Raw genomic sequence first — 21,299 nt, 5'->3', positions numbered from 1 at the left:
AGTCAGGCACATGGGAGAGAAAGAAGAGCAGAATTCTGACATTTCTGTGCAGGGGTGACATAACAGGCTCTTGTTTACAAGATTTAGAAAATAACCCCTGCCCAGTGTCTGAGACTTGGAGGTTTTTTATTCTTCTGTTCCAGCTGTGTTCTGTGATTATTACAATCCACCTGACAAACATGAGTGGTTCTATAAACCCTGTGGAGCCCCTTGTCTAAAGACCTGCAGGAACCCACAAGGGAAGTGTGGGAACTTGCTGTACAGTTTAGAAGGTAATTCTTGCTTGACTTTGATGCAGTTTATGGGAGTTGAAGCTATTAGTCTGGTTTAAAATGTCTTAAGCATCAAGGTTCCTGAAAGGCTATCCCATTTGCCCCAGAAACTCATTGACCATGCCTTGCCTGAGCTAATTCCCTGTATGAAGGTGCTATTCGTAGCGTAATTTGCCTGTTGCCTTTAAATCTGGGGAGAGATAAAAGGTCATCCAGTCTAAATTTGAAAAGAATAATTATCTGTTGGCAAACAGAGTTAATTAAAACTTTTGGGAGAGAGGGAAAAAGAGGACGTGGAAAAATAATTGGTAGTATAAAGAACATTCATACTGAGATCACATTCATTTTGGGATCAAATCTGCATCTGATAGAGGTATTTATGTGTTTTCCCTGGATCTATGTAAAGCAGACTAAGAATGCCTTGTTTACTTTAACTTTCCAGGTTGTTACCCGGAGTGTAGTCCTGACAAGCCATATTTTGATGAGGAGAGCAGGGAGTGCGTCTCCCTCCCCAACTGCACTTCATGGTAGGTCAGTTGATGGTAAGAGAGGTAGAATAGGACTGGAAAGGACAAGCTACGCAATGTTTGGTTTATGTTCATAGGCAGTAGAAATTATAATTAAATCCTCCAGGAGTAGGGTTTTATGTAAAAGTAGATACCATTGCAGATATTGTTATGCCACATACTGATTCAAGTCAATAAAGAAAAATCTTCTCCTTTTCTCTTTATCTTTAGCGATCGTGAAGAGAAACTATGTACTGAAGACTCCAAAGGTAACTTTTCACCACCCACCCTCACCATTCATTGAGTGATGATAGAACTGAAAGAACCCAACATCACATGTTACTACAGGTGCATTGGTAATAGGAGTTCAGCTAGCTAGTTCAATAGGTGGATGCACAGCAGTACAGATATACTTTGATAGCAAAATGCAGCCTTTGACCTGAAGAAGTGTCTAAAGCATAATCATAGGGAGGAAGGAGAGAGGTGTGAAATGTGAGATTCATCTCACCCGGGTAAATACCACTTGTTCACATTTACACTTCCTTGGTAGTCAGTGAAGACAGACAGAAAGTAGCCTGAAGGAGGCCATTCATGGTACTGGTTTTAACAAACACTTTTAGAACAGGGCAAATCTTGTAGAGGTGCTATTTCCTGTCTACTAATTTCATAATAAGCCTAGACAACTAGCTTATGAGAGACATGTTTGTGTGCCTAAAGGACACATTTGCTTAAGGTATGTGTCAGTTCATTCACATATCTGGGAGAAACCATATCCCAAAATGCAGGGTGACCCAGCAGACGACACATCTTCAGCTTTGCTGATTTTGTTACAGTAATTCCCTTGAGTTCCTCAATGTACATTCTCCAAAAACTGGAGAGCTTCTCATATATTTAAATGAAATTGTTTATCACTACATGTTCCTCATTAATGGATTAAAATGGCTGTGCAATACCTTCTGAGCCAGTGTTTTATCACTCAGCAAGGCAGTAATCCCAGTCACGTTCCCTGCCAAGAGGGAATGCACCTGTGCTCCATGCTAAGTGAGGACAGTGCCAGTTCTGATGGCTTCACCAGCCAGTAATTCCTCTATGCAAGCTGACTCCAAGAAACACCAGCAACTACAAAAATCCAACACTCCTTAAATAAATGAGGTAGACTCCCAGTGCAACTTCTCAAGTAGAAACTGAGAAAGCTTTTCAGCCAGGTAATTCATGTTTGATGATATGAGCTACAGAAGGGTAAATCCAGAGTTTGGTTTTCTTTTCATTTGTATTTCTATTACAAGTGTCCCCTGTTACCATGGCATTTGCTCTTTTGGTGCCTCAGATTGCCTTTGCTGCTACAATGGAAAGACCTACACCTTAAATGAAACTGTATACAGCCAAGTATATGGGACCGAGTGCGGTGATGCTGTCTGCGCCCCTAATGGAGAGATCATTAAAACACTCATCCCTTGCAGAACACCGTCCACACCAGCACAAGGTACTAGATTTATAAGAGGTTTGGTGGTGATTTTACAAAAGTATGTAATGGGAATAAGATTCCTCCACCTTGGAAAAAGACTCCTACTGCATGTCTAGGATAAGCACTGAATTTAAGGCAGTTGAAGGTTCAGGAATGAGGGGTCAGAGCTTGTGGGTCTCATGGTGGGGACCAAAAATGTAAGTTTTATAGATTCTTACTGTCAATGGGGTAAAGAGAGAATAGAGAGTTTCAGCCATTTTTGGTACAGCTTTTACAATAACCTTTGGGCATACCGCAGTTGACACTCTGGTGTTGTTAGTCTCAATAATTCATACTTTTAAACCTTGTTTTTCTCCTTCTCATCACCTGTATCACACTATGGTTCTTATTGTACTGTTTACTGCATTGGAATAAGTTGGTCTCAAATGGGTCACTGGAGCAAGAAAATAAAGCTCCCTGGTGGTTTGCTCCCTTCCCAAAAGAGAAGTTGCAGGGTGAGGGGATGTGAATGAACAGAAAATAGGAAGTAAAAATAAATAAAGAAAAGGTGGAGTTTTGCCACAGGATTCTAGCAAAGAAAAATAAGTGGCTAAAAAATTGTGTATTATTCTGGTAGCAAATTATACAAAGGGGACAAGGAAAATTAAAAGTTAGCTTCTCTACTCACAGAATCACAGAATCACAGAATTGTATAGGTTGGAAAAGACCTTTAAGATCATCGAGTCCAACTGTAAACCTAACACTACCAAGACCACCACTATACCATGTCCCTAAGCACCTCAAGTGAGTGGAAGAACTAAAGACTTGATTGTGAGCCCCTGTGTTTGGTATTTACTAAATGTGTTAACAAGTGGATAAGAAGTAGAATGGAGTCATAGCTAGGAAAGGAAGGACTACTGAAAGCAGAGTGTAGGTGGCATAGTAAAATGTCTAAATGATCTGTCTGTATTTAAACCAACAGATTCTTTGCAACAAGCCATTAAAAGGCAAAATGGAGTACCACTGGAAATCACCTTTCCAAAGTCAGGTGAAGTCCTGCAGCATGAGAAGGTTCAAAGAAACCTTAAATTGGAATGAATAAGCGACAGTAGAAGGGTGGTTCATTCTATTCTATATAGAAAAAACCTAACTACAAGGGTGGGTGGGTGTATATTATTCTAGTAGCATACATGATAATAGAGAGAGTGTATATAAATACAGAGAGGATGTTTTTGATGTGTACATGTACAGAATATGGTGGGGGTATAAAAATGATTTTTTTTTCCTCTTTTTGTGATTGTAGAGAATGTAATAGATGCCATAGGGCTTGAAAGTAGAGTAGCAGAGGATTTGAATATTAATTGATTTAATTTCCTGCAGAACCACATATGCAACCTGTAACATCTGCACCTCCATCATCAATGGTAGCTGCTCCCTGCTTCTGCAATGACAATGGACAATTGATACAAATGGGTGAGAAACCAAGCAAATTATTTTTCTGCACTATTGATGTGGGAAGATGTACTGTTAGATAAAGGTGCTTCAGCAAGTGCTCATTCAGCCTGCTGCAGTTACACTTTACCACAAGTTGTTACATCTTTGAACTGTAACTAGCACCATCAGAACTACAACTCCCATATCCTATAACTTTGCCCTGGTTTGGATATCCCTCGTGTAAGGAAGCTTATACCAGATGCTAACTTCAGTGGACTCCAGCACAAACTGATGAACATGGGCTTGTAATCCACAGTCATATTCCAAAAACAGAGGAGGGAAGACTCTTCTTCATCTCTTAGTAGCTCCTGAATCATCTAGCTCCCTGTCTTTTTGACGACCAGATGCACTCAGTGATGTATTCAGTATTCTTTCCTCTTGTACTTATTTTCAATTCCTGCTAATGTATTTAAGAGCAGAATTTCAGATTAGCCATCTGTGGCCCTCCCTCAGCCTTTGCCATTTGGATGAATTGAGCTCTGGTTCAGTCATTGAACTCAAGGAGCTGCAGATAGACAGTCACATCTGAACATGGCCATTGGGTGCAGGCAGACCCAGCTAGTTAAATGCAAGGCTAAGTATGTGACCGATCTGTGATACATAGGCCTTGAGAGTTGCCAGTTTCATGCACAGTCCAGTGCTAACAGTCGGGTTTTCGCCTTGCAGGAGAAAATGTTTCTCTGCCAGTGAATATATCAGGTCATTGTGCTTACTCCATTTGCAATGCATCGTGTCAGATTGAATTAATTTGGTCAGAGTGTAAAATTGGTCATACTGAGGCCCTCAAGATCTGTGATTCAGACTCTGAAGCCTGTCCACCAACATCTGCTCCCAGTGCAACAAGCCAACTTCCTGCTTCCACGGGGACTCCTGTGAGCGATTGTCTTGGGCTCATTCCTCCCAGAAAGGTGAGAGACTTGAAAGAAGAAGATGTATTTCTTCAGCTACAGCATTGCCTGCAGCCAAGATCTGGTGTTTTCCTCTGATGCTGGTAACCACCACTATAGCTGGACTGTAGTTGTGGCTGAATTAGATGATTTAGAAGTATACCAGAAGCCCCAAAATAATTGAGGGAATAAGTTAAAGATTATTCTGTTCACCTGAAACATCTAAATAATTGTATGTGGGCAGAGCTACCTAAGCTGAACAAAGGCTAGGAATCCACGTCTGGCAGTGTCCCATCATTAGAAGTGGTCAGGACCTTAATATTGAGTCCTATACCAACTGTTGTAGAACAGAAGCAGATATCAAGGCTCTGTTGATTGCTATATATTTCATATTGCCTGGTTTCCAGAGAAAGAGTAGATAGCAAATAGTACCATGGTAGACAATTAGCTGAATGGAGCGTAGCTGCTATGTGTGATTTTAAAGATTTTGTTACATTACTTTGTTATGTGCCTCTCTTTTTTCAATCCGTCAATAGATTAATGAAACATGGAACTTTGGAAATTGTCAGATTGCCACTTGCCTGGGAGAAGGAAACAATATTAAACTGTCCAGCATAACTTGCCCTCCTCAGGAACTGAAACTCTGTGTCAATGGTTTCCCATTCACAAAACACTATGATGAAACTGGTTGCTGTGAAGTCTTTGAGTGTCAGTGTAAGTACTGCAGGAAGAGAATTCCTGAAATTTATGTTACGTTGTGCTGGACCTCAAGAAAGATAAGTCTATGTGGTCAACATCTATATTATGTTCATATTAATTCAGTAGGATGTAATGGAACAGAAGTCCCATCTAAAACATTGGCTGTTAAGAGCAGATAAGAGTGTCCTTGCTAAGCTAATTTTTCTTTATCAAACTGGTTATTTCAGCTCTCATTGAAAGCGAGTAAAAGAGTTAAAACCAGCTTGTACTTACAGGAAGCTCAGAAGCCAAACTTGAAGTCTGTCACTCTGTCTTCCAGGTATTTGCAGTGGATGGGGAAATGAGCATTATGTGACTTTTGATGGAACATATTATCATTTTAAAGAAAACTGCACCTACGTCCTTGTGAAGTCAATTCATCCTGACTCTCACAACTTTTGGATTCACATAGACAACTACTACTGTGCTGCCTTCGATGGAGCAATTTGTTCAATGTCCCTTCTCATTTTTCACTCCAACTCTGTTGTTATTCTGACACAAGCAATGGAACATGGAAAAGAAACAAACTTGGTAAAGTATTGTGTTAAAATGAATTCTCAATATTATTTTGCTGTAGTTATATTACTGTACTGCCAAATGTCCTGTCACGACAAAGGATGAAGCTTTTAAAAAGTGGAGTGGGTAGAAAATGCAATTACATTGCTTTCTCTCTTTCTCTTTTTTCCTTTGTGTCAACAAAAATTTGTATATTCTAAAACCTTGGGAAATGATCACATAATTGAAAGTTGTATTTTTCTTCCTGACATGAGTATTCAAATATAAATTACAACATATTAAAAAGGAAACATAAAGAACTTATTAAATGACTACCTTTGACAGACTTCATTTGGTGCACCTGAGGTTTGAATTTGTGCTGCTCCACTTTCCAGTTGCACAAACCGTATACCTTACTAAACCAAAGGATTCCCATAAGACCTTTTGTTTCTTTTCTTTTTAGATTTTGTTTAATGATAAGAAAGTTGTTCCAGACACTTTCAAGAATGGTATCAGGATAACCAGTTCTGGCCTGTATGTCATAGTTGAAATACCTGAATTAGAAGTTTATGTCTCCTACAGTCGACTTGCATTTTACATAAAACTCCCTTTTGGAAAGTTTTATAACAATACCATGGGACTGTGTGGTGAGTGTCCTCTTCAGCTGACAGTAATGAATGCAATAGATTTTCCTCCTTCTTTCTCTTGTCCCCTTGTAAAAATCTCTAAATGCTTGCAATTCCACTGATTTCTATTTCTCACAGATTTTAACAAATTTATCTCTATTTGATGGAAAGACACTGTCAGGAGACAGAGTTTTAAGTCGCTTCCTTTCATTCTGTTCACAGTCTGTTGATGGCTGGAGATAGGCTCTTTCTAAGCCCCTCCTCTTGATCATACCTACTCAATACGGGAATGTACGAAATCTGGAGACTCCTGTGCCGGACAGAGCCATCTCAGTTGCTTTAGCCACCAGGAGAAATGCATCAACCAACACGTCAACTCTGATTTTCATGAGTAACTGGCAAACTATTTCTTCTAGCCTTCTCTTCCTATAAACAGTTCTTGTGAACTCATCCAGGACCCCACATGTTGTTACCTTCCCACAAGGAGGAGAACTTCCTTCAGGTTTTCTCTAAAAGTAGCTTCATCAGCACCAACTGCCCTTGAACTGTCACTTTGCTTTTATATTGCTACCAGGTACCTGCACCAACCAGAAGTCTGATGATGCTATGAAGAGCAATGGTGAGGTTATTGAGTCCTTCAAAGAGATGGCAGTAGATTGGAAAGTCCCAGATCCTACCAACAGATACTGTAATCCAGGTGTCTCAGAACCAGCTGAGATTGAATATCATCAGCACTGTGAGCCTTCCAATCTGTGTAAAATCATCTGGTAAGACAACTCCCCAAAGTGCCAGAAAAATAAATCCATAAGATAATTTTGTCCTTCACTACATGACTTGAGTGAACTGCTTATAGGACATCATGAAAATATGAAGTCTAGCATACCTTGAAAAACTGAGCAGTGAACTGATATGTGAATGTTCCTGAGTTTGCCAGATATTTTTCAGCTGCATCATCAAAATCAGTCCTCCCTTTATAGTGTCTGCTGCTTGGCACTCCCTCTGCCTGTCAGTTCTGGAGAAGCCAACCAGGAACTAGCTATAATTCAGTATCTGAAAGCTCTGGATGAAAAGGAACACAGTCAGAATATAGTAAGCAAATGTGTGTGTGTTTTTAAAATAATGTTATGGTTTAAAACAGGATTGTCAAACATGCTGACATAAAAATGTCAGCATGTAGAATTATATCTGTGAGCTGTGCAGGAGACTTTTCTTTGCAGATATCAGTCCAACATAAAATTGCTTCCTTTCAAAGCATTGTAAAGAATGGGAGGTAACGCTCATTCTTAATTAAGCTGTGTGGGCATATTGCCTATCAGAGCAATTTGTAGTTGTATCTTTACCTTGAGGCTTCCTCTGGGATGGGCTGGATTCTGAGTTGAATTCTTCCTCGGAAGTAACCCAAGGAAGTGAAATGCCATGTCTGTCTCCTCACTTTGCAAAGGAACCTGACTGACTGCCATGGCATGGTCCCCCCACAGCCCTACTATGAGGCGTGTGTGGCCAGCGGATGCTTAGAACGGCACACCAGCACCGAGTGCCAGAGCATGCAGACGTACGCAGCCTTGTGTGGGCTCCACGGAGTCTGTGTGGACTGGAGGAGGCAGGCGAACGGGCAGTGCGGTAAGCCTGGGAAAGACCTGCTGATGGTGAAGTGACTCCGGTCTAGTCTTTCCTCACGTACAGGTCTGTTTGTGTTCCTCCACATCATCAGGCTTCAATCTTTCCTGAGTTGCTCTGGACCTGAGAAAAAAGCAGGAACAAATCAAAAAGGTTGTTCCAGTCCAGAACCGGTGCAAAACAAGTGAGAAACAGGCCCATAGTCTCTCCTGAGCAGCTCAGCTGAGGAGCCCTGTGTGTTACCTAGAGCTTTATCACTAGATGGCAATACACAGCTTCTCTCTGCGTGCTTTGCCCTGTTCAGGGGGACCCAGTGATTCAGGGGTACGCACTACTAGTACTGTAGCACCTTGCTGAATCCATGAACCCCTCTTTGCTGAAGCTGCAGGGACCCCGTCGCTGGGCAGGAGCCTGGGCTGTGCGGACCCGTGGGGCGGGCTGCGTTAGTGTGTGAGGTTCGTCTGTTGTGCATCGAAGGGTACGCATGGGTCTGGGCTTTCTAACCCGTGTGTTGTAATGCTCCACAGAGGCCAGCTGTGCTCAAGATCAGGTATACAAGCCATGCGGGGAAGCAAAAAGAAACACTTGCTTCAGCAGGTGGGTCATTTCCTAAGCCACTTTTCAAGCCCATAACTTGAAAATTGCCGAGGAAGGCTGGAAGTTCACATTCCCCTGGGATTTAGGTGTCGAAATTGCCCTGGGGCACATTTCTGCCTCTCATTCATTCCTGTTTGTATTCTAATTGTGCAGAGAAGTCGTTATGGACACCCTCCCCTCCCAAAATAACACACCAGTGTTTGTTGAGGGATGCTACTGTCCTGATGGAAAGATTTTGCTGAATGATCATGATGGCATTTGTGTTTCTGTCTGTGGTAAGAAATAATGTAAATGGTGGGATGGGAAGGGGGGATAAGACCCTGACTGGAAGTGCACATTAAGGGGGATGTTCTGGCTACAGAAGAAATGGGGGGGATGTTGATACTGACCCTTTCTAGTTAGGCTGGAAATGTTTCAGATTGGCAGTTTCTGCCTGCTCTTATGCAGAAAGTGTAACTTTCAAAAGAAGAAAGAGGAGGATCTTTAAAGATGTTTTGGGTACACAACCTGCGACTTTGCACTCTGGATCTCTCGTTGTGGCTGTTTCTCAGATTTCAAGACCTTCCTTCTATTCCTGTCATGCTTCTTTTGTTTTCCCTGGTTCAGTTATCATTAAAGGAATCTGTATTTCATTTTATAGGTTGCACTGCACAAGATGGGTCAGTGAAACAGGTAAGAAAAAGGAAAATACTGTCTTTATACTATAGCTGGGTGCTGCAACTTCCTGTAAAAATGACTGCATGAGTTTCTTCTTTTAATTCTAAGCTTAAATACCAGTAAACTGCAATGACAGTAGGGAAGAAAACAGCAGATTTTTTTTTATTGATCACTTGAGGTACAGAAGCAGAAATAGCAGTTTGTGGGAATCACTGTTTCCTGGCAGAACTACTAGGCTTCCCTTCTGGAAACACATAAACCTGCAAAGCAAGGTGGCAGATAATAGCATTTTTTCTTACTGTTCCCTTCTCCTCCTTCTGGGATTTAAACTCTGATTTTCTTACATAATAAATTAGGGCAACCCAGCCCTATACTGTCTTGCAGGAGGCATTAATTAATATAATGTCTCTAGTTTTCACTCTCTGAACTACTATCCTTATTGTTTTCACAGCCTGGAGAGGCTTGGGAGCACGACTGTCAATACTGTGCTTGTGATGAAGCGACCTTGAATATCTCTTGCTTCCCACGCCCTTGTGCTAAATCTCCACCTATGAACTGCACTAAAGAGGGCTTTGTACGCAAAATAAAAACACGTCTGGATGACCCATGCTGCACAGAGACAGTCTGTGGTGAGTAGATAATTGAGATGTCAATATGCAGCATCATTTGCCTTTAGCAGCAATCCTCAAGTGGGATCTGGTACCCCACAGGTATCAGATTTAAATAAACATACTGGAGTGGTCATTTCTTCCATCTACATGCCAGGAGCTCTTGCTTTCAGAAGAGACCTGCTCTGGTCCAGCTTTTATTCTAAACTAGTGCCATGACTGCCAGATACTTACATTGGAAAATCCCCCATGGACCATTGGGACCACCAGGTGCTTCACAGGATCCTCTGGCTCTTGTTCCTTCTGAGATGAGAGAGTGATCCTTGCATAGAGATCCATCCAGTAAGGGAGGATATGCTCATCTTCCAGGATCCCCCAAGGCCTCCTGTGGAGGTTCTTGATGCATGTTTGCCCTCACCTTTCCATTTGCATCCTCCCAGTCCCAAATGCCCACCACAGCACTGGACCTCCTCATCAGCCTGCTCCTAATCCTGGCCATTCCCAGCATCTATAGGAAGATGCAGGACAGGGGATCCTGGCAATGGTGATAGGAAGTTTTTGTGTTCCTCATCCCTTCATGCTGCCAGGCAGTGGTCCATTAGGCTCCTTGGATGCCTTGAGGGAGCAGTGGGCACTGTTAGGGTGCTTTGCCTTGCATGTCCCAACCTTTACATCTTTGGCTGTCATCCACTGCCTCTTCATTTTTTTCAGTCTCTGACTTATTTATCTTTACCCCAACTTGTTTCTCTGTCACTTCCCTGAAGAGAGGGTGTTTAGTTTTTTTAGTGATGACATCCAGTGGGGGAAGAGAGCAGGAACAAGGGCCAGAAGTATATGTCCAGGGAAGACCTTTACAGTAGAGCAAGCTTAGAGCTACTTCACCTGAACATGTCCCAAACTCCAAAAATATGTTGCTCAAGGATCATCTATTTCTACCCAATTTCTTGCATGTTCAAGCTTTGGTCTGCAAGTAACACTGCTGGATGGGATGCTTTGGCTTACTTTATCTCTGTTGTCCATTGCAGAATGCGATATAAAAACCTGCATTATCAACAAAACAGCATGTGACTTAGGCTTCCAACCAGTGGTTGCTATATCTGAGGATGGTTGCTGTCCTATCTTCTCCTGTAGTAAGTACCATGTTTCCTTAAGGTGTTTTATTCATTCCTTGAACTATTTAATTTTTTCTAAATTAGTCAAAATCATAAGCAGTAGCCCCTCCCCTTCCCTCTCAGCCTTTACAGTTGGTGCTTTAGTTTGTTTTTTTTTGGAGGTGGAGTAACTGGTGCAGGTTCTCTGTAGCTAGTATTCAGTGAGTTAAGCTATTGATCAGATACTGTTGGTTACATTGAACCCATCCCGAAGCTCTGCTGCCAAATTATATTTCCAGATTCACATACCTGACCCAGCTTCCCATTGGCTCTGTTATCAGCAAGGTGGTTAACAATAAAGAAAAGCTCAACTAATTTCAAGTATGGGTAAAAAAAAATGAGGTAAATAGATTTTTCCATATGGAAAATACCAGGATATAGAATTACCCCCCACTTCATGTATAACATCTGAGCAGATGTTACATGTGGGCGTCCAAATAACAATTAGCACCATGTACTAGTTACTTTTTTCCCCCCTTTTGTGTGGGCTATTAAGGCTAGTGAATAAGCTCAGTTCTACTCTTTGTCTCCTCTAAATCACTTGCAATTCAGAGATGAGTACAATAACTGTTTACACCATTCCTAGCACATCATTTTAATTTTATATTTTCTTACAGTACCAAAAGGTGTATGTATTTCTGAAGGAGTTGAATTTAAGGTAGGTCTTCTTCCAGACACTTCTTTCCACAGGTTAATGCTGCCTGAGTCAGAATTTTCTGAAGTTGTTGTTGTCAACACTCACATAAGAAGCAGGATTAGAATGGCCTGTAATTTTTCCCTGCCAGTAGTCTTACGTAATACTGGAAATGTTACTGAATAGGTAATGCTAGAGACCAGTAGCTTGCTTACTAAATGAGATCTTACCTATGTTTTAGAGTCAAGAAGTCATAACTGTGACTGAATACAAATTTTAACTCTCATTGGATGTTGTAAGATTAATTACTAGGTCAAGCTGAGCGAAAATTGATGCATGGAATTTATGAGGCAATATAATAACTCATTTAACATGATTGATGCACTTGGGAGTGTCAGCCTTGTGTTCATTTTGTGATACTGACAGTGTGAGCTTTTAAAGATCTGGAGGTATTCATTTCAGGAAGTTCTTCCAAAAATAAATCATTTTTGATAGTCCAGGGGATGTATGTTTATTCTAGAACCCACTGAATTCTTGCCATGGCCTGTCTGATCTCTTCTCTGTATTTCCAGCCTGGGGCAACGGTGCCTAAAAGCTCTTGTGAAGACTGTGTGTGCACAGATGAGCAGGATGTTGTGACACGGACCAACCGCATCCAGTGTGTTCCAGTGAAATGCCAAACCACTTGTCAGCAGGTCAGCGCTGCACACTCAGCCTCCTCGACCACAAACAACTGAGGTGGTCAACAAACCCCTGTTGAGGGGACGTACTGTAAAACTGGCATAGTATAACTGCTTCCTCACTGAAAGATAGCAGGATATAATCTTCTATTAGGTTTTTTGTAAAGTCCTTTTTAGGGTTCTGGTTATTTTTTCTCTAGCAAATTTAAGAGGTTACCGTTGGAAAGATGTCCTGAGGGAGAATGATTGCAAACCCATTACAGAGAAGTCCAATTGCTGAAAGATGATGTTTGTGCTATTCTGTTGTTGTTGCCCATTGTCAGCTCAAAAATTAAGATTGTAAAGAAACTGCACAGTGATTTATATGTTTCCAGACACTTCTCAGTACTTGTGAGATGAGAGTGTGCACAAACTGTTCAGTCTATTACTGAATATAAGCAAAGTGTGGTTTCTTTTCCATTCTTGCCCAGATAAGGCCAGACCCACCACCAAGCCTAAAAATGGATAAAACCATTATCCTTTATCCTGAAGCCAGCCACACCTACACCCACCAAGAGACCAATGGATGCCCAAAACATAGGGGAGGAAATAGCTGATGCATGATCTTCACATGTCTGACAGCAGGAATTCTTGCGGATTATCATATCAGACCAAACACTGGTGGTAGATTGTGCAAGTAATCATACACTGAATTAATTTTTTTGGCCTGACTTGTGTGTTAGCCCAAAGAAGAATAGCCAGTGACAGGGCCTTCATGGTAACTGAAGTGCCCAGAAGTCACTATTCAATAAGGGAAAGAAATTGTCAGCTTTGATGATCAGGCTTAAAGTGGTTCCAACAGGTTTCTAAAGACAACAGAAATGAAACCAGAAGGTTGGCTCATTTTCTCTGCAATCTCCAGTATGGCTTTGATCCAAAGGTGCCTCGTGAACAAGACATCAGGTAACATGGCTAAATGGAAACATTATTCCCACAGGGTTTCCGCTATGTGGAAGAGGAGGGTCAGTGCTGCAGCCAGTGCCAGCAAGAGGCATGTGTGGCAAAGTTTCCATTTGGCAGTGTGACCATTGAGGTAAGCACTCCCTTGCTCTGCACACAAGGCTGAATTGTCAAAAAGACATCAGCATTTTGTGAACCGGGGTCATATATTTTGAGGCTGGGAAGACCTCTAGGAGATTTAAAAATGTCTGTATTTCCAAAGTAAATGTAGATGTTTTTACAGCTCCTCTCTGCTGTGTGCATCTCACAGCACCACTGTGTTGAAACACAGTGCACCACTGTGTTGAAAATCATGCATCTCTGGCAGGAATGGAAATCATGTTACCACCCATCCTCCTCACATGCAACAGAGAGAAATAATTTGGAGGGGATGGTGACATTGTGTAATACTGCTCTTGCAGAGAAACGTGGGCTGGCTTCACATCGTACTGCTCCGATCTGGAAACAGTGTCATTATCTTGTCCTGGAGATACAGGGCTAAATAGTGTGAGCAAGCTGATATAGCTGTACCACCACTAGTTCTGAATTTGCTGAGGCAGAAATCAAAAGTGGCATAGCTGCTGTAGTGTAGTGTGACTTGGTAACACACCCAGGTAATACGTCATGTCTTATGAACGTAGCGTTGTGTAGACATGGGCTGAGCCTCAGGTTAGCTCTTTGGTTTTATTACAGCCTGCTACTCCTGTGAATGGTTAATGACACTGGACAGTGACTATTGTCTTACATGCTATTGCTTCTCTGGTAGCTCTTGTGTTCTACATCTTTGCTCCTTGCTAATTTATCTTGCAAGCTAGCTTCTCCTGTGCCGATATACAATTTTAATGTTTCCATGAGGAGGTTTTGCATTTATTCATTAACCTCTATTATGAAGACTTTTCTCCTCTTCCACACTTTTTACTTTTCTTCCATCTATTAAAAATCTCTTGAAATCCTTTAAAATAATTATTTTTCTTTTGTGTATATTTTATTCCACATACATTCACACACCTACCTTCTGGCATTTCTGTTCATACTGCTGTGCTCATTCTGCCACCATCTTTTGATTCGTTCGACCTAGGTGGCCACAGAAGGGATTTTGCATAGGCTGGTAGTGGGTGAGCTTGGTACATAATTTGCAGATGTGAGTTCCAGACATCTCAGCACTTTCAGAGTGATATGAACAACCCATTCCCTCTGCCAGTTCATTGACTGTATTACTGCTGCATTATTCTATTTTTATTGCTATACTATATTGGGTTGGGTTTTTTTTCCTGTTTTTATTCAGGTTGGAAAGAGTTATAAAGCTCCATATGATAACTGTACTCAGTACACATGCACTGAATCAGCAGGCCAGTTTTCCTTGACTAGTACAGTAAAGGTCTGCCTACCATTTGAAGAATCAAGCTGTGTCCCAGTAAGTATTTTAGAGCCAGAAAAAAAGCCTTCTGGAATGAGCCCTGCTGCTGGTCTGGGAGTTTTCTTTACTGTTTTGAATGAGCCAGTTCAGTATTTCTTGATCTTTCTGAACTGATCAGCCTTGTTTGAAGGAAATGTACTTTTTCAGCCCTGAAATGGGCTCCTGAATTTCACTCCTGAATGGAGTGTCCCATGGAAGTAAAACAAAACTATTTGCAAACAACCCACACTTTTTACTTGTTGTGGGATAAGCACTAGAACTTGAAAGAAAAGAGTGTCGGGGCAACAGCGAGGTGGGATTTTTCATCACTTGAGAAACACCAGTGTCACAAAATAAAATTGAGCAAATGGTAACTCACCATAGACCCCTGGAGGAATCGATGAACACAGTGTCTTCTGATATGTGGTGGACCACTAAGCAAAGAAGTGGTACATGAATGAGCAAGGGGTATCATTTATGCCCTGGCTTTCCACAATTAGTGGTTTCCAGTAACTTTCAGAAGCGTTGTTGGGCTTTGCAGCAGATCTGAAAACCAAAGCAGGGACGGAGACAGCCATTGACTTGAATTAGCTTTGGGGTAGGTTCTGTGCAGGTCAGGCTGTTCAATTCCAGGAGCAGCTGCTGTTCTCTGGGGCTGGGGTTTTGTGCTGGCTTCAATAGGACCTACATAAGGTCAGGCATGTATTACAGGACATCTTACCTGGCTTGTGAGAGGATATGTAGTTTTAAGAAAATTAAATCCCTTCCTTACAGGATTTTTTTAAAGTAGTTTTATACATAATTGGTACACAAATAAGTCTGATGAGGAATCTGTGTTGGTTAGAGATGAGGGAATATACCTGAACTCTCATCATTGCTACTAGCTGCTTAGCAATATGTGCATCTGAACTGTTATGGTTATGTTTGCTTTCAATACAGGGGACAGTTGATGTGACTTCAGATGGCTGTTGTAAGACATGTGAGTGCATTAAATCACTGATTCCCTAAGCCAATACTGTTAGGTTCTCCCCTGCTTGTAGTCCTGTTTCGGCATGCACTGAGAGTCTGCAGTTTCCACAGGCTGGAAGACTGTTCTTCCAGCAGCAGACCTGTTTTGTACCTCACAGCTGAGGTTAAAAATCCACTCACAGCTGAGGCTAAAAATCTGCCTCATTCTTCCAATGGGGACACTAAAATTCTTTGATCTCTTTTTCTGTGCTTTTGAATAACTGAAATGCTGTTAGTTTGAACTATAGTCCTGATAAGAAAATTTGTAGAAAATATGTTCTGTATTCTTCCATATGGAAATTGCATGGAAAAAAGGGTCTTTTTTCTGTAGCATCCACCCAGAAATCATAGGTTGTTATAAAGTCACTAATGTCATTTTATAGCAATTCTAAAAAACCCAAACCTTTCATGTCTCCTTTAGGTCTTGGTTCAACAATATCTTTACATGAACTTATACATAAGTCTTCATTTAAGCTAGTCCACAAATAGAAAAGTGCCTTGACCAGCAGGAAATTGCTTTGCTGAATTAGTGTCTCTTTGCACTCTCATTCGGTTTTTTGGTTATGCATTTTTAAAAAGTTTTAGTAGGATGATCTGCCCTTGGTTTCCTAGCAGATACCTTTCAAAACATTTACTCCCCAGTCTGAAGAAGTCTAACAAAAGTGTTCTCCTCCACAGGTATCGACCTGCCACATAAATGCAAACGCAATGTGAAAGAGCAGTATATCGTCCACGACAACTGTAAATCAGCTGCTCCAGTCTCAGTGCCCTTTTGTGAAGGGACATGCAGTACCTATTCTGTGTAAGTAGGAAACCTTTCTCTGTCCTCCTCCATGTCTGGTTTTCCTGTGTTCTTGTTGCCAATGGGCTGCAGCTGTTTGTCACCTTCCCCGCTGTTTAAAAGGACCTGGTTAGGAAACTGGGTGTGCAGAACAGCAGTCATTAGCAGTGTGACTAAATGTCTTTAGTGCGACAGGAGTGCCGTATCTTAGTTAGGAAAATAGGTCCCTTTGAAAGGACATCAGCTAAATTTATTAACTACCTGTTCGTAAACATGTCCTTATGTGGTTTTTGAACAGCTCTGGTGTTTAATGGAGTTTATTCCTGCTCTTTGTTCTTTTCTGTCTTGTCAGAATGGGCCTAACCCAAAATCCACTGAAATTACTGGGATTTTCCCCATTGATGTCAGAGGATCTGGCCCTGAATGGCTAGTAGCATCCTGAGGAAAGACTGTTATGAATAAGCAGAAAAATAGATAGGAAATTTTGCTCCTCTGCTCCTTAGAAGTATGTCCATTTGGAGCAGCAAATTCTGATCGGTTTTCTGGATCGGGAAGACAACAGGCAGCAGATTGATGTGCAAATCTCATTTCTACAGGTATTCCTTTGAGGCTAGTGAAATGGAACACAAATGCATTTGCTGCCATGAAAAAAGGAGTCACGAAGTGAAGGTGGAACTGGTTTGCTCTGAGCATAAGACAGTCCAATTCACATATGTTCATGTAGATGAATGTGGATGTGTGGAAAGAAAATGCCCAAAGAGGAGAACATGAGCATAAACTAAAGAAAACATTTCAGCTCCCACTTAATGCTTCCCTAGCAAGTGAGTAGTTTAGAAAACAGCTGTGAGTAACCTTCAAATGACCATACTTGTCTCTTGTGCTTTTTCCTTCTGGTGTTATACATGGTTATGGAAATTAGCTAAAGATTTTACTCTAAATGTTTGTAGAATAAACTGCATTTCAAAGAGGACTTGTTCTCCTGTTTCAGTGATGCTGCTAATGGGGCAAGGTGGCTAATGTCTTTAATCCCATAGTGGTGTATAAACCAAGGTTATTACAAGACATACTAGAGACAGCTAATGCTTTTCAAAAGTCCTGCCTGAAGAAAGTGCACATTGTAAAATCATAACCACACACATCACTTCATTTCCCTTAGAAGGGAAACAGCAATCACTTCCACCGCTGCGGTTCAGTTAGAGAGGCAGGACTCAGCTCAGGGGCACATTTGCGTTCTTCTCCCCAGTGGTCCTGAACCTTTGGCTGTGACTCTGGGTCACTGGAGGAAAGCAAGGTGCTTTTTTCCTTCTGCACAGTGAGCACTACATCATGAGTGTAAAAACATGTTTTACAAATACACTACAAAATTACTGTATTTGCACCCTTATTGTGAGTCCTTATCTCACTGGTGTTTTTTATTATTTGCCAACATCAAACTCTGAGCTGTGTGTCAGGTGAGAGACTGATGTTCAGTCTTGCTACTGGTTACATGACTATGATTTGTATTATAAACGATTGACTCCCAGCTAGCATGTCCAATGGTACTGGTGACAGACTCTTATGTAGGCAGGGATCAAAATGGTCCAACAATACCTTCAGAGTACACAAGGAAGGCAGATGCTTCTGCTACTTGAGCAATTTGGTCTTTCATGACCTGAAAGAGAACTGAGGACTGTGAAGTTCTTAAAGTGCAGTGTCCTGCAGCCTGCTGTGTGTGGGCTTTTGGGAATTGTTTTGAAGGGAGTGCTTTTGAACTGACCAAGTAGATATGAAGTGCATTAACCTTTAGCTTTCAGTTTTAAAATGCTGCAGCTATTGAGCCTAAAGTAATCTTCAGTTTAACACTTTTTCATAATAAATCATTTCAGCTGATGTCAGGTTACTTTCATGTGTACTGTTTCATTATGGTGTTACTGATCTTAAAATTGTGGGTATCCTTGGCTTTGAATAGGCCTAGTTGAATGGTACGTGTTTTTCTCCACTCTCACCTGAGAGTGCCATGCTTATTGGGTCATCGCTGTGATGCAATAGGGCAGTCCATGTTACGCCTCTGCAGGATTCAACTCAGATTGTCTTAACTAACCCGTTCTCCAGCCTCTTTCTGGAATGATTGTCTCAGCCTAAGGCTGGTGTAAGAGTCCCTGGGAAGTTATCAGTTTCTCAGCACTGGGTATTTTGAGAGCCAGGGTAGCCGGCTTAGACAGCTGAAGTCAGAGGAGGTGAATTTCATCCTTTGTTTTTATTCCGTTTCCTTATAAACAATAAAAGAGATGCTAGGTGTACCTAACAATCACAGTGGGAATAAGCGCACTGTAGGTATCTTTGGGAAACACGGACAACGAAATCCAACAAGGTGTTTGTGCTGAAGTAATGAATTATAGAATCATAGAACATCTCAAGTTGGAAGGGACCCATAAGGATCATCATATTGAACCTAACTGTCCCATTCCCACCTGCTGCACTAGTCAGTGGACCAGTTTGCTTGATTATAAATGATAGGAATCTCCAAATAATTCAGTTAACTGCCAGTGCAATGCAACTCCCTTGGAAGGCATGTGTTGCAATTGCTTGACAGTGAGGTTCATGTATAAATTTCACATTATCCCAGAAAATATTCCTACTGATACAAATTAAGTGCATGAATTCTTTTACAATGCAAAGAACAGCAGCAAAAAAGGACATTCCTTTCTTTCCTCCTTGCCTTTCCCTGAGGGGGAAGAAATCATTCTTGAGTGCTTTTGTCATCAGAAGAGTAAACAGGCTCTGTAAGTAGTAAGATACACACTCATGTAAACCCTGCAAATCAATCATTCTCAGCAGGATGGCTTAGCAAGAACACGATCAGAAACCTTTCCCATCTCTGCATTATCTTCAGGTGGGAGAATGGCATAAAACACAATCTAATCTTACCAAGTGTACTTAGATTTCTGTTCTCCTGTGTGTTTTAGTGATGATGAGACTTTATACAGAAACTGAGAATGGCATTGATTTAAAGGTATACTTTCCTGTTCATTTTTGGCATGCATTTTGCTTTTCAGGCAAGTGAAATGCTGGAACCAAAGGCATATTCCCATCTCCAGAGTGCTTTTGAACAGAGGATCATGTGAAACCTCACATGCTCCTTCTACATTTCCAGTTTACCTCTGGCACTTAATTTACTCACTTAGTCCAGCATCTCACTATTTACAGCTCCAATGGCCGGGTATTAAAGTCAACCTCATTGGTCCTCTGTTCGCAGGTCCAGGGTCCTATTTAGCTGAGATGCAGCCAGCTAGGCAAAGCCTGTTTAATGAGAACTTTTAGCTCCCTCAGCTCAGACATAGTCAATGGGTCAAACATCTCCCCTCACCCACACACACACAAATACACAGAAACAAAAATCAGCCCGAAACCTGCTCAATCTTGGGAAAACAGTACACTGGAAGCAAATAGATATAATGGCCAACTTGCAAGCTGGCCCTTCTTGCTAAGTAGCTCTGCCTCTGCATGCAGCAGCATTGCCGCTTGCACAGAACAAGCTGGACTGCAGCTAAAGTCTGTGTGTCCTTCTCTAAGCTGTTGTCACAAGGTGCCACCAGAACTGGCAAAGTTGAACACAGGCAGCTCTTCCAGGAAAAGCTTCCCTGTGAATGCTTTATTTGACCATGATCCTGCTGCTGCTGTTGTGTGGCTGCTTCTCACGTGTGCACGGTCAAGCCCTCATCTGTAGCCCCAGGCCATCTCTTCCAGTTAGTGACTAGTCTCTGCAAGTCAAACATTTCCTTGGCGTAACTCAAGAAAAGTCAGTGGCATTGTTCCAAGTACTGTTTCTTCCTTTTGCGTGAATTCTTTACACCAGCATCCACTTCAATAGGGTAACCCCAGGAGAACCAGCATTCAGCTGAGCCAGTTGGGCCAGGGTTCAGCTGGTTTCAGCCTGTAGCCATTCTTTTCTTATCATGCAAGGATGGTACTCCCACTCACTGAACAGTTCTGAGGCAATACACCAGGAAGTACTGTCCCATATTGCTAAAATAAATATTTGCTGCAGATACTGCCTCGTGTCAGGTAAGCAAGTCCTAAGACACTTTATCATGTCACTGCTGTGCTCTGAGTCTGTGTTGCCATTATGAGATGAACTCTGACTTGCCTGTTGATTTGTGGCTTGGAAAGGTCAGTTCGTAACACTACTTTGACGTAATTTAGCTAAATTTTTGTCTGGCTTTTGTTACCAATTATTGGTGTTTGCAAGGAGGAAAAGAAAATTAAAGGGGTGCTCTGGATTTTTATTTGGGGAGAGGCACTGTTCTTTTACCAACTTTTCCACTGAGCAGATCGCCTGGCTGTGGAATCGGACCTCTAGTGTTATCTACAGTGTGCCGTATCGATACTAATCTATTCTGGTATCTAGAATCTCGAGCTGAAACCAAAGACTGTGAACTGTAAATGCCCTCTAATACAGAAGGGATTGTTTAAAAGAATGTTGCACCTATTTTGTTTCAGCGTACCAGCTTAACAATAAGAATGAGAAAGTTGCAATGTAAACATGAAGAAATTTGTCTAAATATCACTCAGGAAAGTTATCTGATTAAGTAATGAACCAGAAAAGAAAATAATCTGGCAAATTCGATGGATCACCTTGCAGATAGAGGGGATACCAAGCACTGGGTGGTCTGAGAGCTGTGCCTGACTCTTCTACAGGTTCGTGTGCTCAAATACATGTTCTTGGCCTTGTTCTATTTGCTTTCTGATCT

General features: G+C 41.6%; 1 protein-coding gene across 1 annotated transcript in view; it reads left to right on the top strand.

The window, feature by feature from the left end:
• LOC140653143 (mucin-5B) overlaps positions 1-17,340 on the top strand; it is a 45,194-nt gene extending 27,854 nt beyond the window's left edge. The window contains exons 25-47 of the mRNA XM_072864868.1: positions 144-272; positions 715-799; positions 1,010-1,047; positions 2,106-2,261; positions 3,603-3,695; positions 4,383-4,624; positions 5,140-5,317; positions 5,622-5,872; positions 6,300-6,483; positions 7,037-7,229; positions 7,904-8,082; positions 8,607-8,676; positions 8,830-8,951; positions 9,317-9,348; positions 9,785-9,962; positions 10,967-11,071; positions 11,710-11,750; positions 12,299-12,421; positions 13,383-13,478; positions 14,670-14,798; positions 15,720-15,759; positions 16,467-16,590; positions 17,166-17,340. Coding sequence (XP_072720969.1) covers positions 144-272; positions 715-799; positions 1,010-1,047; positions 2,106-2,261; positions 3,603-3,695; positions 4,383-4,624; positions 5,140-5,317; positions 5,622-5,872; positions 6,300-6,483; positions 7,037-7,229; positions 7,904-8,082; positions 8,607-8,676; positions 8,830-8,951; positions 9,317-9,348; positions 9,785-9,962; positions 10,967-11,071; positions 11,710-11,750; positions 12,299-12,421; positions 13,383-13,478; positions 14,670-14,798; positions 15,720-15,759; positions 16,467-16,590; positions 17,166-17,340 — 2,963 coding nt within the window. The remainder of the gene's footprint in view (positions 1-143; positions 273-714; positions 800-1,009; positions 1,048-2,105; positions 2,262-3,602; positions 3,696-4,382; positions 4,625-5,139; positions 5,318-5,621; positions 5,873-6,299; positions 6,484-7,036; positions 7,230-7,903; positions 8,083-8,606; positions 8,677-8,829; positions 8,952-9,316; positions 9,349-9,784; positions 9,963-10,966; positions 11,072-11,709; positions 11,751-12,298; positions 12,422-13,382; positions 13,479-14,669; positions 14,799-15,719; positions 15,760-16,466; positions 16,591-17,165) is intronic.
• The last annotated feature ends 3,959 nt before the right edge of the window (positions 17,341-21,299 follow it).

The sequence above is a fragment of the Ciconia boyciana genome, chromosome 6 (assembly GCF_034638445.1).
Source record: "Ciconia boyciana chromosome 6, ASM3463844v1, whole genome shotgun sequence".
NCBI classification, from domain to species: Eukaryota; Metazoa; Chordata; class Aves; order Ciconiiformes; family Ciconiidae; genus Ciconia; species Ciconia boyciana.
The sequence above is the reverse complement of the archived record's forward strand: the minus strand, read 5'-3'. Positions and strand labels throughout refer to the sequence as shown.